Source organism: Myotis lucifugus, unplaced genomic scaffold (genome assembly GCF_000147115.1).
Source record: "Myotis lucifugus unplaced genomic scaffold, Myoluc2.0 scaffold_99, whole genome shotgun sequence".
Classification (NCBI taxonomy): Eukaryota; Metazoa; Chordata; class Mammalia; order Chiroptera; family Vespertilionidae; genus Myotis; species Myotis lucifugus.
Window position 1 is genome coordinate 1,109,439 of NW_005871147.1, and position 15,359 is coordinate 1,124,797.

At 46.8% G+C, this 15,359-nt stretch overlaps 1 protein-coding gene across 1 annotated transcript in view; it reads right to left on the minus strand.

The window, feature by feature from the left end:
• ITGB3 (integrin subunit beta 3) overlaps window positions 1-360 on the minus strand; it is a 51,998-nt gene extending 51,638 nt beyond the window's left edge. The window contains exon 1 of the mRNA XM_006092181.3: window positions 161-360. Within this exon, the coding sequence (XP_006092243.1) occupies window positions 161-227 (67 nt within the window). The 5' untranslated portion in view covers window positions 228-360. The remainder of the gene's footprint in view (window positions 1-160) is intronic.
• Window positions 361-15,359: the final 14,999 nt, after the last annotated feature.

Below are 15,359 nucleotides of genomic sequence, written 5' to 3' on the forward strand. Positions count from 1 at the left end.
GGCTCCGACGGTCCCAGCCCGGCCCCGCTCGCTCTGTGAGCAGCCGCGCAGGACCCGCCGGCCGGCTTTCCCCGCTCCAACTCTGCAAACTTGGCTGCGGCGGGATGCCCGGTGCGGATCACCTGGGAGCCGCGTTCCCGCCACCGCGAGCCTCACTCACCTCCGACGCCGACGCCCGCCAGCGCCCCCAGCACCAGCGCCGCGGCCCAGAGCGGCTGCGCTCGCATCTCGTCCGCCCGCCGCCACGCTCCGCCTCGGCTGCGCCCGCCCGCCCCACAGCGAGCAGCAGAGCCCGCGGCCGCTTTTCCCGCAGCTGGAGGGGAGGGGACGCCGTGGGTGGGACGCCACGGGGCGGGCCGCGGACTTGCGCTTCCTCCCCGAGGGCCCTTTTCTGGTCTCCGAGCCCGAGAGGGGGCGGCGGAAAACCGCGCCCTCTCTCGCGGCACCTGGATCCGCCGGCGAGCGCGGTCGGGACCCTGGGCACGGCACGTCCTCTGCGGACATCCTGGTCCCAGCGCCCACACTCGCGCCCTTGTAGGCTCAGGAAAGCCAGGAGCATGTGGCCCCTCTCCGGACCTAGTCCCACCTCCTCAGACAACCCACAAGTCGTTCTCTTTCACCTGCATTGCACTCTCCCTCTGTACCTTGAGTCATTCATTCACACTTTCTTTCTTTCTTTTTTAAATACATGTTATTGATTTTTACAGAGAGGAAGGGAGAGGGATAGAGAGTTAGAAACATTGATGAGAAACATCAACCACCTGCCTCCTGCGCACCCACTACTGGGGATGTGACCGCAACCAAGGTACATGCCCTTGACCGGAATCGAACCTGGGACCCTTCAGTCCGCAGGCTGACGCTCTATCCACTGAGCCAAACCAGTTAGGGCTCATTCACACTTTCATTCATTTAGTTGGCAAATATCTGTTGACTGCCTACTCTGTCAGGCACTGGTATAGACCTTTATTATTCACTTTTATTTTTCTTGCGTTGGTTTGGCTTTCAGATAGACTATAAGTCTCCTGAGGACAAAACCATATCTCAAGCTTGTATAAGCAATGATGTCCATAAAGTATCTACAGAGACTTGCTCACACATAGAGGTATCTGATAAACATTTCAGGGCACAGTCCAGTAGTTCCACACACTCATGCACACGTACCAGATGTACGTTCCACGACCCCAAGTGGATGCCTATAACTACAGATAGTACCAAATTTTTTCCTATATATACTGGTACATCCACCTTTTCAATTAAAGGAAGGGTTTATGGCTTCTCTTTGACACATCCAAATTGCCAGCATCACCACTCTTGCACGTTGGCACTATTATGAAGTAAAATAAGAGTTACTTGAACATAAGCACTGTGATACTGTCACCATCTATCTGATAACCAAGAGTGGGGGGATAGCACCATACACCCTGGACAAAGGGATGGCTAACATTCCTGGCAGGACAGCGGGGTGGGGGTCTACACAAAACCGAGCCCAATTTAAAACTTACAAATTCATTATTTTGTGAATTTGCCATTTAATGTTAATATCAGACTATACACTTGATGGCGGGTAACTGAAACTACGAGAAGCTAAACCGTGGATAAAGAGGGACTACTGTGCACTCTCTCCAAACAAACTCACAGGCTTTGGAGCTTTATCGTATTTGCCTCAAAGGCCTCCCCCTCAAGTCTTTCCTTTTGATCTCTGGGTCTTCCCTGGACTAGAAACCTCAGGAAGATCAAAGAGTAAAATGCTAATAGCACCTTGAAGCAGGAGGCCACCAAGGAGTGGCTGGGGCTGGTGCAGGCTGTGGAATGGGGAGCCCTGAACAAAGCTTAAGACCTCAGAGAGGACCTGGAAATCTCTCCAGCTCCTGGGCTCCCCTGAGGGCCTTCAGGCTGCCCGAGGGCTTCCCTACTCCCTCTCCTGAGACACAAGATGCCTGAAAACTGGCCCTGACCCGCCCAGCTGGCGTTGCTTGCTCAGTGGTTGAACTTTGACCTATGAACCAGGAGGTCACGGCTCCATTCCCGGTCAGATGGGATGTGCAGGAGGCAGCCAGTCAATGATTCCATCTCATCATTGATGTTTCTATCTCTCTCTCCCTCTCACTTTCTCTCTGAAATATATATATATATATATATATATATATATATATATATATTTTTTTTTTTTTTTTTTTTAACTGGCCCTGCAAGGCCTCGGGGAGGAGGGGGAAGTGGGCTGGAGGGAGTCAATGCAGCAAAAAAGGGACATATGTAATACTTCCAACAATAAAGAATTATTTTTTAAAAAACTGGCCCTGACTCAATTTTCTGCCTCATTGCCCACCCTAGCCCAAGAAGATACCTTTCCTAAATATATTCAAACATTCCCTGCCTTTCTATCTGACTAATCTAACTTCCTTTTTGCCACCTGGAAAATTCCACTTATCTTTCAAAATCTCTCACATGTCTTCTCTTTCATGTGATCCCATCTGCTATCCGCCCCTCCTCCAGCCCCACACTCTGTAGAGGTGGACACAACCTCCTCAGACCTCCCAAACATTAGGATACACATAGTGGTGACACACATCAACAGTAGTGTCACTAGCAATTTGCAAGGGGACAGGGGAGGAGCCAGCCAACAAAGCACACCTGGGCTTCCTAACCTGGGCTTTGAGGCTCCGGCTCCATATACCTCCCCTCGCTGGAAGAGACCATCAGCCAGAAGCCATTTCAACAGCATTGTCATAGCCCCTGGAGCAAAATCCAAGTCACACGACCTGATTACATCTCTGCCTAGGTATTTACTTATTTGCTTATTACACATAAAAAATTTTTTTCTTTTCAGTCTACCAGGCACCTAGGTGTCTCCTCCACCTAGCTCTGCTGGCACCAACCACTTGGGTGGGCACTGGTCCAGCAAACATGCTACCCCAGCCCCCAGCCTAGTCTAAGCCCTGGCCAAGGCTCTAGCAAGTTTGCAGCTCTGTTCTCAATCTCAGGGACCATGCAGGTGAGTCCCTGCCCAATTCCCAGCCCAGGGAAAGAAAGGGGCTAGTCCATATCCATATGCATATGCATTTAGTATCATAATTGATGGCTGCATTTACATCTACCATCCATTATTTGTTCCATCTTTTTGGTTTCACTGTTACTCCTTTTCTGTCTTCTTCTGGGATAATTCTCTCTTTTTATGCTTTTACTGGCTTTTTAGCTATACCTCTGCTCTGTGGTGTATGTGTGTGTGTCTAGGGATTACAATATGCACCATGAACTTAACATACATAGTCTACCTAGAATTAGTTTTACACCATCTCATGTAAAATGTAAGAACCTTATCTACATTATAAAAAGCCAGTGGCCGTAACGCTGAAACGACCAAACAACCGGTCACCAGGAGGTGCATGGAGCACCTCTTGGGCCCTCCTGGGCAACCCACAGGCTCTGATGGCAGTAAGGCTGGCGGCCAACAGGCGCGCGGGGAGGCGGGCGGGTGGGAGGGGCTGTGAGCTTGGCGAGGAGCACACGGGTGGGCAGAGCCGTACAATTTCTCGCACAGGGCTTCTAGTAACAGTATAATCCTGTTGACAAAACCCTATCCTCTGTACTATTAATGTCATATATCTTACTTCTAAATACATAGTAACTCACAAGATATTATTTTTGCTTTAAAGAGTTGCCTCTTACATAAATTAAATAAGGAGACAAAAAATAACCTTTAAATTTACCCATATATTTATCATTTTTGTGCTCTGCACTTCATCCTCTAGTTCTGGGTTTCCATCTATTATTTCCCTTCAATCTGAAGAAGTCACATTAGAAAATTTTGTAATGAAGATCCACTATTCAACTTTCTTTGTTTCATCCTCATTTTTAAAATTAATTAGAATGACAATTACTTTTAAAATTACATTTATTAGGGTGCACAATTCTATGATATATCATCTGTATATTGCATATGTGCCCACCACCCAAAGTCAAATCCTTTTCCATCACCATATATTTGACCTCTTTTACCCTTTTCTACCCTCACTCCCTTCCCTCTGGTAACCACCATACTGTTGTCTGTGTCTATGAATTTTTGTTTGTTTTTCTTGTTTGTTCATTGGTTGCTTTCCATTTTATAAGCCACATATGAGTGAAATAATATGGTTCTTAACTCTTCCCGTCTGACTTATTTTGCTTAGCATGATATCCCCAAGATCCTTCAATTCTATGCAAATATCTCATTTCTCTTCATACTTTCACCCACTAATTTTAGCACCCATCAATGGTTCTTGACTGAAATCAATTACTGTGGTGTTTGATTAATAGTGATTTTCTGTTTCCCCTTTTCCTTCTACAGCTATTAATTGGCATTCCAAAATAAGGAAGAGCTGCCCCTTCTCTCTCATTTTAAAATTCAGCTATTTATTTTTATCAGTGTAAATACATGGATATTTACTTCATTCTCTGAGTTATAATCCTTTACTATCATTATTTATTTGGTTACTCAAGTTGTCCCAGGTTTGTCTCTGCTTTTAAGTTTTCTCTTTATCTTTGGTTTCTCAGCAGCTTGACTTGTAAGGTGAATAGGTACTGTTTTCTTTGTATTTATCCTGTGTGGAGTTGATGAGACTCTTGGATATATAAGTAGTTTATTTTTCACCAAATATAGGAACTTTTTTTGGTAATCTTCACCCGGGGATATTTTCTTCCATTGATTTTTAGAGAGAGTAGAAGGGAGGGGGTAGGTGGAGTGAGGAGCCTCATGCACCCTCACTAGGGTTGGGGGATCGAATCTGCACCCCTGGTACATGCCCTTGACCAGGAATCAAACCAGTGACCCTCCAGTGCAAGGGCCAATGCTCTAACCATTTGGCACACCAACCAGGGCCAAATATAGGAACTTTTTAGCCATTATTTCTTCAAATATTTTTTCTTCCCATTAGCTTTCTCCTTACCCTCTGAAACTATAAGTATTTTTAGATATCACCTAAATATCTAAGTTTATAATTATATAAATGTTTATATATTATCACACAGGCCACTGAGGCTTAGTTATTTTTTTAAAAAATCATTTCTTGGTTTTGCATATTAAGTAGTCCATTAATCTCTCTCTCTATTTCCCAATCCTTTCTTTTGCAGTCTCTAAGGTGCTGTTAAGTCTATCTGGGGAATATTTTGGACATTGTGCTTTTAAATTCTAGAATTTCCCTTCATTCTTTTTCATAGTTCCCGTTTCTCTGCTGAGATTCCTCCTATCTTCAATCACCATGTTTACATTTTCCTTCAAGTCTTTAAACATGTTCACAGCAGCTATTATAAAATTCCAGTCTGCTCACTCTGACTCATCTCAGAGTCTGTTTCTCTCTTTTTAAATTATGAGCCCCTACTTCCTGCTTCTTCACATGTGTAGGTGATATTAGATTGTATACTAAACACTGTAGATTATTCATTTTAGAATGTATGTTGTCTTCCCTTGAAGAGTATTTGAGTTCTGGTCTGGTCAGTCTTGGTTTTACTCTTTTCAGGACTGCTCTTTTTCTATTTTATCCACAGTCTTAGGGTGTCATTTTTTATTGTAGAACATGGTCCTTAGTCCTAAAATGTGAGCTTTCTGTATCATTTAAGTACCCTGAGTTGGTCAGTGAGATCTCTTCACTCTGACTGGGCCGAAACGCCAATATCTGTAAGCCGTGTGCAACCTCCAGTGTTCCAGTCTAGCTCCCCGCCAGCTCTCAGCAGCTCTCTGCTAAGTCTTACTGAGTCTCACCATGCACCTCTGCAGCCCATCCTCATCTAAAAACCATAGGGGACATCCATATGGGCTTCTGGGGGCACCTCTCTGTTCAACCCCTTCCTCTCTGAGGGCTTTCCCCCCCAATCACAGCTTCCTCAGTAGCTCTGAACTCTAATCTATGGCCTTCAGCTCAGTGAGACCATCATGCACTTCTTTTTTAAACAAATATTTTTATTGATTTCAGAGAGGAAGGGAGAGGGAGAGAGAGATAGAAACATCAATGCTGTGAGAGAATCATCGATCTCCTGCCTCCTGCACGCCCCACACTGGGGATGGAGCCCACAACCCAGGCATGTGCTTTGACCAGAAATCAAACTGTGACATCCTGGTTCATAGGGTGACACTCAATTGTTGAGCCACACCAACCGGGCCATCATGCACTTCTTAGGCTCCACCTTTTCTCCCTGTATTCCAGAAAGTCACCCTGACAGAAAGCTGGGCAGGTGTAGGGCTCACCTCATATGTTTCCCTCCCCTCAAGGATTATGCGTCTGCTTTGCCTAAGTTCTGGTCAAAAGCAGTTCCTCAAATATTTTGTCTAAGTTCACTATTGTTAACTATGGGAGAGCAAGTTCCATACCAGTCACTTTGTCATAGTCAGAAGCAGAAGCTCTGTGATTACTTTATTTATCTTCACCTCCTCCACCATTACTGGACAGTGAGATCCCTGAGTGCATGGACTACAGTTTATTATCTCTACTAGAGGCCTGTTGCACAAAAAGATTCGTGCAATAGGCCTTCCCTTCCCCTGGCTGCCGGCACCGGTTATCCTCCGGCACCCGGGACTCAGGCCTTAGCTCGGGCCGGAGCTGCCTTCAAGCCTTCGCTGCTCCGGATGAAGCCGCCTTCAGTCTTCGCTCCGCCGCTTCGCGCGCCTACACATGCAAATTAACCACCATCTTTGTTGGTGGTTAATTTGCATATCTTGCTGATTAGCCAATGGGAGGTGTAGCGAAGGTATGGTCAATTACCATGTTTGTCTATTATTAGATAGGCCCTCAGTAAATAATAGAATCATTTCCTATTTTTGACCTTCTTAGCAGCCTTTGATAGTTAATTTTAATAAAATGTTAATCAAGCAAAAATGTTGGGGGACCTGAGTGTCCATTCTGTTATTTGCCCAAGTGCCAAACTCCCCAGGTAATAGGACCATGGAGGAGTATCCAATGCATCACAGGTAAAAAAAAATAAAATATTTCCCAAGATCTATTTAAGGGGGAAAGGTCACATTATCTGGCTCCTTGTCCAATCTTGGCCAGACTGACACCAAAATAGGAACCCTTCCCTGTACTCTCATTAACAGTCCGTCTCCTTGGGGAAGCCACTCCTACTCAGTTCCTCGTTGTCATCACTGTAAGTTGGAGGAACCAGGTTTGTGGGCATTTCTTGGACCTCTTGCCTTCAAGGTCATGCTTCATTCCCCTTTGTACTAAGGGTCAGAAGGCCTCTGGATTCAGGTCCTTGCCCACCTCTTACTAGTTAGATGGTCTTGGAAAAGTCTCCAAATCCTCTCTATATACCTTTTCCTTATCTGTTAAAAATAATTATCTGTTCCCTGCCCTTCTCCCCATCCGAGACCCCACTCTATACCTTCCTAACACACTTGGTTATGAGGTTCTGTGAGACCGTGAATATGAAAGGTCTTTGGAATCTGAAAAGCACAGAGGGATATATTATTTTTGTTATTATTTATGGAGAGATTGTAGCCCTGTCAGTGCAAATCCGTTCCACTAGTTAAGGAAACTAAGTATAGAGCAGCGTATTGGCCCAGGATCTTCTCCTCCTACACATTTGGCAAAAGCTCTTCTGTCCATGGAGAGAGGATGACCCAGCTGTTTCTTTGGCTTGAAAGCAAATGGGCTTTTCAGAGTCCACACTGACTAAAAGTGTCATAACTTGGAGTTGCTGGGCTTTGGGGAGCTATCTTAGCAACTACTCCTAGATTTTTATCAAGGCAGTGGTGGCAGGATGAGCTCAGCCTTGGCATTTAACATTCATTCACAAGCACATAGTGGGCACCTCCTGTTTGCCGGGTGCTTCTCAGCATAGTGAGCGTGCAATTGTGAAGAAAGCCAGACTCTGCCCTCCAAGAACCAGAGCCCCAATGGGCCTGAGGCAATCCAGTTCCTTCTTTTTTTAATATATATTTTATTGATTTTTTACAGAGAAGAAGAGAGAGGGATAGAGAGTTAGAAACATCGATGAGAGAGATCGATCAGCTGCCTCCTGCACGCCCCCTACTGGGGATGTGCCCGCAACCAAGGTACATGCCCTTGACCGGAATCGAACCTGGGACCCTTCAGTCCGCAGGCCGACGCTCTATCCACTGAGCCAAACCGGTTCGGCCCAGTTCCTTCTTGGATGCATCCTCACGTGAGCCGGACCTTCCTCCGCTGAGAAGAAAATGTGAGGGCCCGCGGGTCTTCCATCCCAGCTCAGCATACAGGGCCAAGCCTGATATGCCCCGTGCCCACAGAGGATATCACGTGACTGCTCTCACCCCTGTCAGACCAAACCAGACCCTTTCCCCACCCAAACCCCAAGCCAGGAAGATGCCTCATTCTGATACCAGAGCTGCTGCTTGGCTTCTGCCCCTGAATTCCTGTTGTTTCTAAATCCCCGGGGACCCTTCCTGAGGCTCTGCTCCCGTGGATCCAAACTTGCAGCCGGGCTCAGGCCCTCTTTACTCTCCTTCTTAAGAGACTGAGGAACGTAAGGGTTGTCTGCACAATAGTTAGGTGGCCAGGGTTTGAATCCTACCTCCACCACTTGCTAGTTCCATGATCCTGGGCAAGTTACTTAACTGCACTAAGTTTTGTTTTCCCCATCTCTAAAATGGGGATTGGATGGAAAAAGTGAATGTAAGTCATTTAGCACAGGGTCTGAGTATTCAATACATGTGAGCTGTTTCTCCCCTTTAGGATCAACTCATCTATTCTGGATTTCAGTTTATACCCAAATTCTGCCTACCAGTCGTAATTCCCACTGCTTCACTGCTGCTGCCTATCACTAGGCCCCCTGGGCAATGTTGGTCAAACTGGGGCAGAAAGATATTACAGGCAATGGGCAGGGTCCTGGCTAGGCAAACCGACCACCCTCTGACAGCCCCTGGGTCAGATCCTGCACCAACCCATGCTGATCCTTGGCATAATTAGTGCTGCTGGGACAAGTCTCACCTTGTCCCAAGTTCATGGACTCCTTTTCTTGCCAAGACCTAAAAGCATCAGGTCCCTGATCCCGTCAGAACCCAAGGACAAGGCACCTGGGGCCCCTTTTCTCAGGAAAAGCTTTTCCCACCCTTTCACCCACAGGGCTGCTCTATTTTCAAGTCTTGACCACTTCCTGTCTTGACTATGACAAGAAGTTACCAGCCAAGCCCAGCTGACTCCTGAGATATGACAGCCACGCCGGAAAAACCTGGGCATTAGACCAAGGTCTGGGCCAAATAAAGGGCCCCTGGGATTCAGCTTTTCCCTGAAAGAATGACAAAGAGTGGGATGACTGTGAACGGAGCCTCAGATCAGCCGTATGCCTCACTTCCCCATGGCTCTGGATGTTTCCAACCCAGGAAGACCTGCAGTCCTTGACCCTGACCTGGAGGCCGTGAGGACTGAGGGAGGAGGAGCGGGAGACCCACGCATCCTTCACTCCGCCTGGGAACCCTGGCAGGAGAGCACCTCCACCTTGCTGGCCCTCCTCCCCCCTGTCTTCTCTCCACCCCTCTTGCTCCATTCTCTTCCCTCGGCCTCAGGCACCTGCGCCTACACCTGGGTAGTTACTCACAACTGCCATTCATCTGCCTTCCTGACCCACCCTGTCTTTGGTTCTTCCCCAGGAACCCTCACACCCATCCCCTACATAGAGGATTTTGTATGTGGTAAAACCTTCAAACTGGGGTCATCCTAGTTCGTGAATGCCCTATTTTTCTAGAGTTTTCCTTTGCCCAGGTCACAAAATGAAGGTGTTTCCTACTGCTTCCTAATTTGACTGGGCAATCTACTGAGTAAGATTTCATCTAAGTTGGCAGAGTGGTGATAACTTTGCACCTAGCATTTATGAGGGCTTATTATGTGCCGGGCACTGTGCTAAATGTTTCATACCCGTTACCTTGTAAAATCTTCACAACTTCCTTAAAGTAGGTATTGTTTTCATCCTTGTTTTATAGATGAGGATTCTGAGGTCCACAGAGGAGAGTCACTTGCCCAAGGTCACTGTAAACTGTAGTCCTCAGTTTCAAACCCTGGCATTCTCCATACCCAGGAGCCTTCAATGCCTACCCCCTAATAGGTGACTCATAATGGGCACTTGGGACACTGTAGCAAGTGACCATGGATACTCTTTGAGGTAGGGGGACATAACTGATTCTGATCAAGGGCACGTACCTCGTATCTCAGTTGCAGGCTCCATCCCTAGTCCTGGTCAGGGCATGTGCAGAAGGCAACCAATCAATGTGTCTCTCTCACATTGATGTTTCTCTCTGTGTGTCTCTCCTTTTCCCTTCCACTCTCTCTAAAAGTCAATGGGAAAATATCCTCAGGTGAGGATTAACGACAACAAAAAGAAATAAATTAAAAAATAATAATTGTAGCATGTTAAAAGCTGGGAGATATACATGATGGGATTGCTGAAAGTACATGAAATTAGCTACATAGGTATGACATAATCCCAGCCCTTTTAATCTGTGGTAATTTTTTTAATTGTGTCTTTTATCAAGCTAGAAAACAAAGTAAAAAAGATGGCAGTGATTATGTAGCAAGACCCAACAAATCCAAATGCTCAGAAAAAAAGCAATGTTGAAACATGTCCACCTAAGCTGCAAATCAAATCAAGCAAGTGACTCACTGCCTCCCCTCTCTACCCTCAAAAACTCTTCCTGCTCCATCTCTCCCCGAAATGACCCACGAGATGCATCTCAACCAGTTGCCCCAGATGCCACGAAGAAGAAACCAGAGAGATGGGTCACCAGGGAGGCGGGCCCTCATTCCACCTTCCCAGCTGGAGCCCAGAGCAGAATCCTCCATTTCCTTTGCGGTCGATTGTTAAACTCCTGCTCCTGGGAAGGGTCTGACTCACATCCCACCGCCGGTTCCTTCTCCTCCAAATCACCTTGGCACTTCTGCTCCGATGTGGTTACAGGCAGGTTTGATTTTCTTTGTAACCTGGCAGGTTTGTACCAAAGGAGCCACAGCGCGTTGCCCTCTGCTTTCTGTGCATGCCTGTGACCAGGCCAGAGGACACACGACGGCCGGATAAAGACAAGGTTTGAGGAGAGGGAAGAAAAAGCAATCAGACTCCTTAGAGCTGGAAGGGACTTCCGGCGCATCCTTGACTCCTTTACTTCAAAAGGAAACGGAAGCCTGGAATGAGAAAGCGACTTGATAGGTGTCAACCTGCACAGCATGGGGCTGAGGGGTCAGCCAAGGCAAGGGCTCTGTAGCTGGGGCTTCAGAACACAGGCCTAGGCAGCCAGAGGACTTGGGTCTGATTCCTGAAGCTTCCAACACACTCGCTGAGGGCCCCTCTGAGGGCTAGTTAGCCTTTATCAGCCTAAGTTTCCTAGTTTGTAGAATGAGGGTAATTGCACCTGCTCCAGTGGGGAGTCACTGGGAAGAGCACTGGGACAATGCCCAGGAAGCACATGGGAGAGCGTTAGCACAGGGTAAGCACGCATAAAGGCAGTAAGGTCAACAACGATGAGCGCTATTTCTCTCTCCATTTGTCCCCCAGGTGTTTCTATTATTTGAGGGTTTCCCCAAAAAAATAACAGTTGCTTCATTTTCCTTCTTCCGCTAGAGCTGTTCCTCTGCCTCGAATACCCTCCTCCCCGCCAGAGCTAATATGTATTGAGTCCTTAGTAATATGTTACAGACACTGTTTTAAGTGCTTTACAGGTATTAACTCATTTGTAATAACCCAATGGGGTCGGGACTAGTATTTTCCGGATGTTATAGATCAGGAAGGTGAGGTTTGGTGAGGTTGAGAAACTTGCCGAAGGTTCACACAGCTCGTGTAGACCCATCCTGACCTGAGAAGACATTCTTAACTCTGCTGTCTACTGCCTCTATGTGTCAAAATCACCCTCTGCAGTTTCAGTGCCAGCTCCTCCTCCTCCAAAGAGCCTTCTCTGGTCTCCCAACTGGAAATAATCTTGCTTCTCCCTTTATAATTCCCCCACTTCTTTGTTAGTAACGGAGAGCCTTTGCCTTCTGCTCGATATTTTTGTATTTGTGCACAGTGCATGGCTTAGCTTACCTATCAGTCTTGATATTCCTTGAGGGCAAGGACCAGGTCCTGTTTGATTTTATAAACTCCAAAGGCCTGGCAAAATGCCAGCTGCCATTATAAGAAATTAGACCCTGACCAAATATCACAAAGATTCAATTCTAAGTCAAACCCAAATCTCTCAGTGCCAGAAAAAAAAAATGCATTAAGTAAATGATTGTGAAACTAACCGCTGTTCAAAAGAGCTCTTTCCACATTCTCACTGGTGACCAAGATTTTGAATGCTTGATCTTTGACCTCTGGCTTCTCCTTAACATGCAGAGCACAGAGAGGCGAGCTGAGAGCTGAAGTGTGGGTGGAAATGGAATGGGAGCAAGGGTAGGGCCAAGGCAACCTTCCTTTGGACTCTGCTTTGAAGCCCGGGAGATGGAAGTTGAGGGAGCCCTGAGACCAGCGCTGCGAGATGGGCTGTTTCAAGTCCTCAGGAGCCGAGACCAAAGTTCACACGCCACAAAGAAAGCCGAGGCCAGGGCATCATCCACTCTCTGTTCCTACACTGACCATGGCCCTTGGTTACAAAATGAAATGTCTGTCCCTAGTAACACTATAAGAATTTATGTAAATGCAAAACGACTAAGATTTTCTAGAAAGTGCACACACTCTCTTAGGTATAACCAAAAGTTTGTGAGATGGGGGGGGGGGTTAATGGGGGGGAATGAGGACACATTTGTTAATTCCTTAACTAATAAAGAATTTAAAGATTAAAAAAAAAAGTTTGTGAGATGGGAAGCATCTCCATTTGACACTGGACTCTGTTACAAGAAAAATTAAACTGATAGGACCGTGGGCATGACCTTCAAGAAGATTTACATCCACAAGGAGCCCACATATCTGAGGGAGGAAGCCCAGTGGAGGCCATTGGAACCTGATAAAGGAACAGAGGAGAAGAAGTGACCACAGGGATGCGGTTGAGCCAGTGGGCCCCGGGCTCCAGCTGGGGGGAGGGAGGAGGAATGCGCCCGGGCAGATCCAACAGAGTCTGAAGCAAGATCCAGAGGAACGTGGTAGGAATCCTCATTCAGCTAAAAGTGAGGCCTCGAAAGCAGTACTAAAAGGTGGAACTTCCTCTCTAAACCTAAGTGTGACCCAAGGAACGGCTGGGGGAGAGGTGGAAATGAAGAGAGTGCTGGGAGAAGGAGACGAACTATCTGAGAGCACGTGGCTGCCCGGAAGGAAGGCTGGCCACAGCAGATGCAATGTCAAATCACTCAGGGGAAAGATAAACAGGATCCCACAAAGGCTCTGAAACAGCGGTTCTTACCCTTTGTTGAGTCTCTGACCCCTTTGAAAACAATATGAAAATTCTCTCCTTGGAAAAAGAGCATGAATGTCCCCACAAGGGTCTTCCTGGTAAAGAATCTCTGGTCCTATCACCAGAGGAATGGCTGGTACTCACAGCAGAACTGGAAACAACTGAAAAAGGAAACAGGTGGGGAAGGGGCTGAAAGATGGAGCTGAGGAAAGACAGTTCTGCAGGGTTCTTATCCACCACGGGTGGAAGGAGGGGTAGCCAACAGCAAATTACTAATAAAAGTTGCGGCACATGAGAGCAGGCCAAGAAGGCATAAGTCTGAACGAGGTGGAATTTTTTGCTTCATGTTAAAATGAACAAAAAGAGGCTGTTCATAGCACCAAGAACAGGAAGGGCTGGCAGTGTGACATCAGCAGCACCTCCCAACCTCTATTTTGACCTCAGTTCTGTCTTTTCTGTCAATGAGATTAATTTCCAAACTGTAACATGTGACACTACATTGCTAAGAAGAAACGGAGCTCATGGAATCACACACCTGGGCGTCTTATTGAAAGCATGCTGCTGCAAGTGTGCCATCTAGTGGTAGGAGGCAGATATTGCATCATTAGCCATCTTCACAAGCACACGTTCTACCTGAAAAGCCTTTTAACCTAGAGGAGGTCAAACACATGATGGCACTATGCTAAATGCTGCTCCGCTCTCAGGTGATTACACTTTACTAGAAGTCTCCAGGCTCTCCTCTAGCTCTGATATCTTCAGTTCAAACTTGGTGATTGCATTAAGGAGACTAAATTATGGCCATTGCTAAGTAGCAGAGACCTCTGGCAGTGGGAAAATCCCAAAGGGTAGGAGGCATACTTCGGGCAGAAAGAGAAGTGCACATCAGGAGGTAGGAATAACAAGGACCAAGCAAGAAGGGAGGAGGAAGAAGTGGAGGAGGAGGAGGAAGAAGAGGAAGAGGAGGAGGAGGAAGAGGAGGAGAGGGGGCAGAGCAGGGAGCTAACAGAGGGGAAAGAGGTCAGCTGGCTGCTGCAAGTGCTGTTCCTAGGAGACTGGGTCAAATAAAGGAAGGCCTTAGACACTGACAGGAAGGTTTGAGAATGACCAGTAGGCCTTAGGGAGGTTTTGTAAATCCTAATTAGGGAAGATATTTTATGAAATTGGTATTTTCTGAATATTAATATTATGCTGTTGGTTTGCAAAGTGAACTCTGTACACGGAGGGCAAGGAGAAAGAGGCAGACCCTCCAGATCGGTAAGTAGCAGGTTTAATAAGAACGGGAACTTAGGTATGAGGCTTGTTTGGGGCAGCAGAAAGATAAGTAGATCTCGGCACCAGAATCTTCCAAGTTTATTAGAGACTTTACTGGGGCTCAGTCACATACACAGTCCAGATGGTCTCAACAGCACATCGCACTTTCAAGGCCGTGTCCTTGAAACAGCTCCTAGTACTGGAACAGTGGGCAGAGTGTACACACCAAGGAGAAGGGAGTGGGTGAGGAGCCTCCAATGCCCTGGTCCACCTCTAGGGTCAGCTGGCACTCACATTCTCCTGATGACCTCCTCCAGCTTGCCTCTCCATGCTCCCTTGCCCTCCCAGCCTGAGGTCTGTGCTCCCTCTGACCCGACCCTTTCCAGGGCCCTAAGCTGGAGCCCAGGGTATGGAGCCCAGGGTTTGAACAGGGAGTCAGGGAGATGGCAAAACATGCAGGGCCCAAAGCTTTGTACCTAAAGGGCCACATCAAGAAACAAGGACCATAAATGAAATGTGGTAACACATACAATGAAATACTTATTCAGCCTTAAAAAGAAGAAAATTCTGAATATGCTAAAACATAGATGAACCTTGAGGACATTAAGTGAAGTGAAATAAGCCAGTCACACAAAGACAAATCCCATTTAGATGAGGTATCTAGAGCAGTCAAATTCATAGGGACAGGAAGTAGAATGGTGGTTGCCAGAGACTTTGCGGGGAGGGGGTAGTTGTTGTTTAAGGAGTATAAAGGTTAAGATTTGCAAGATGAAAAGTTCTGGAGGTTGGTTGTACAACAGTGTGAATATACCTC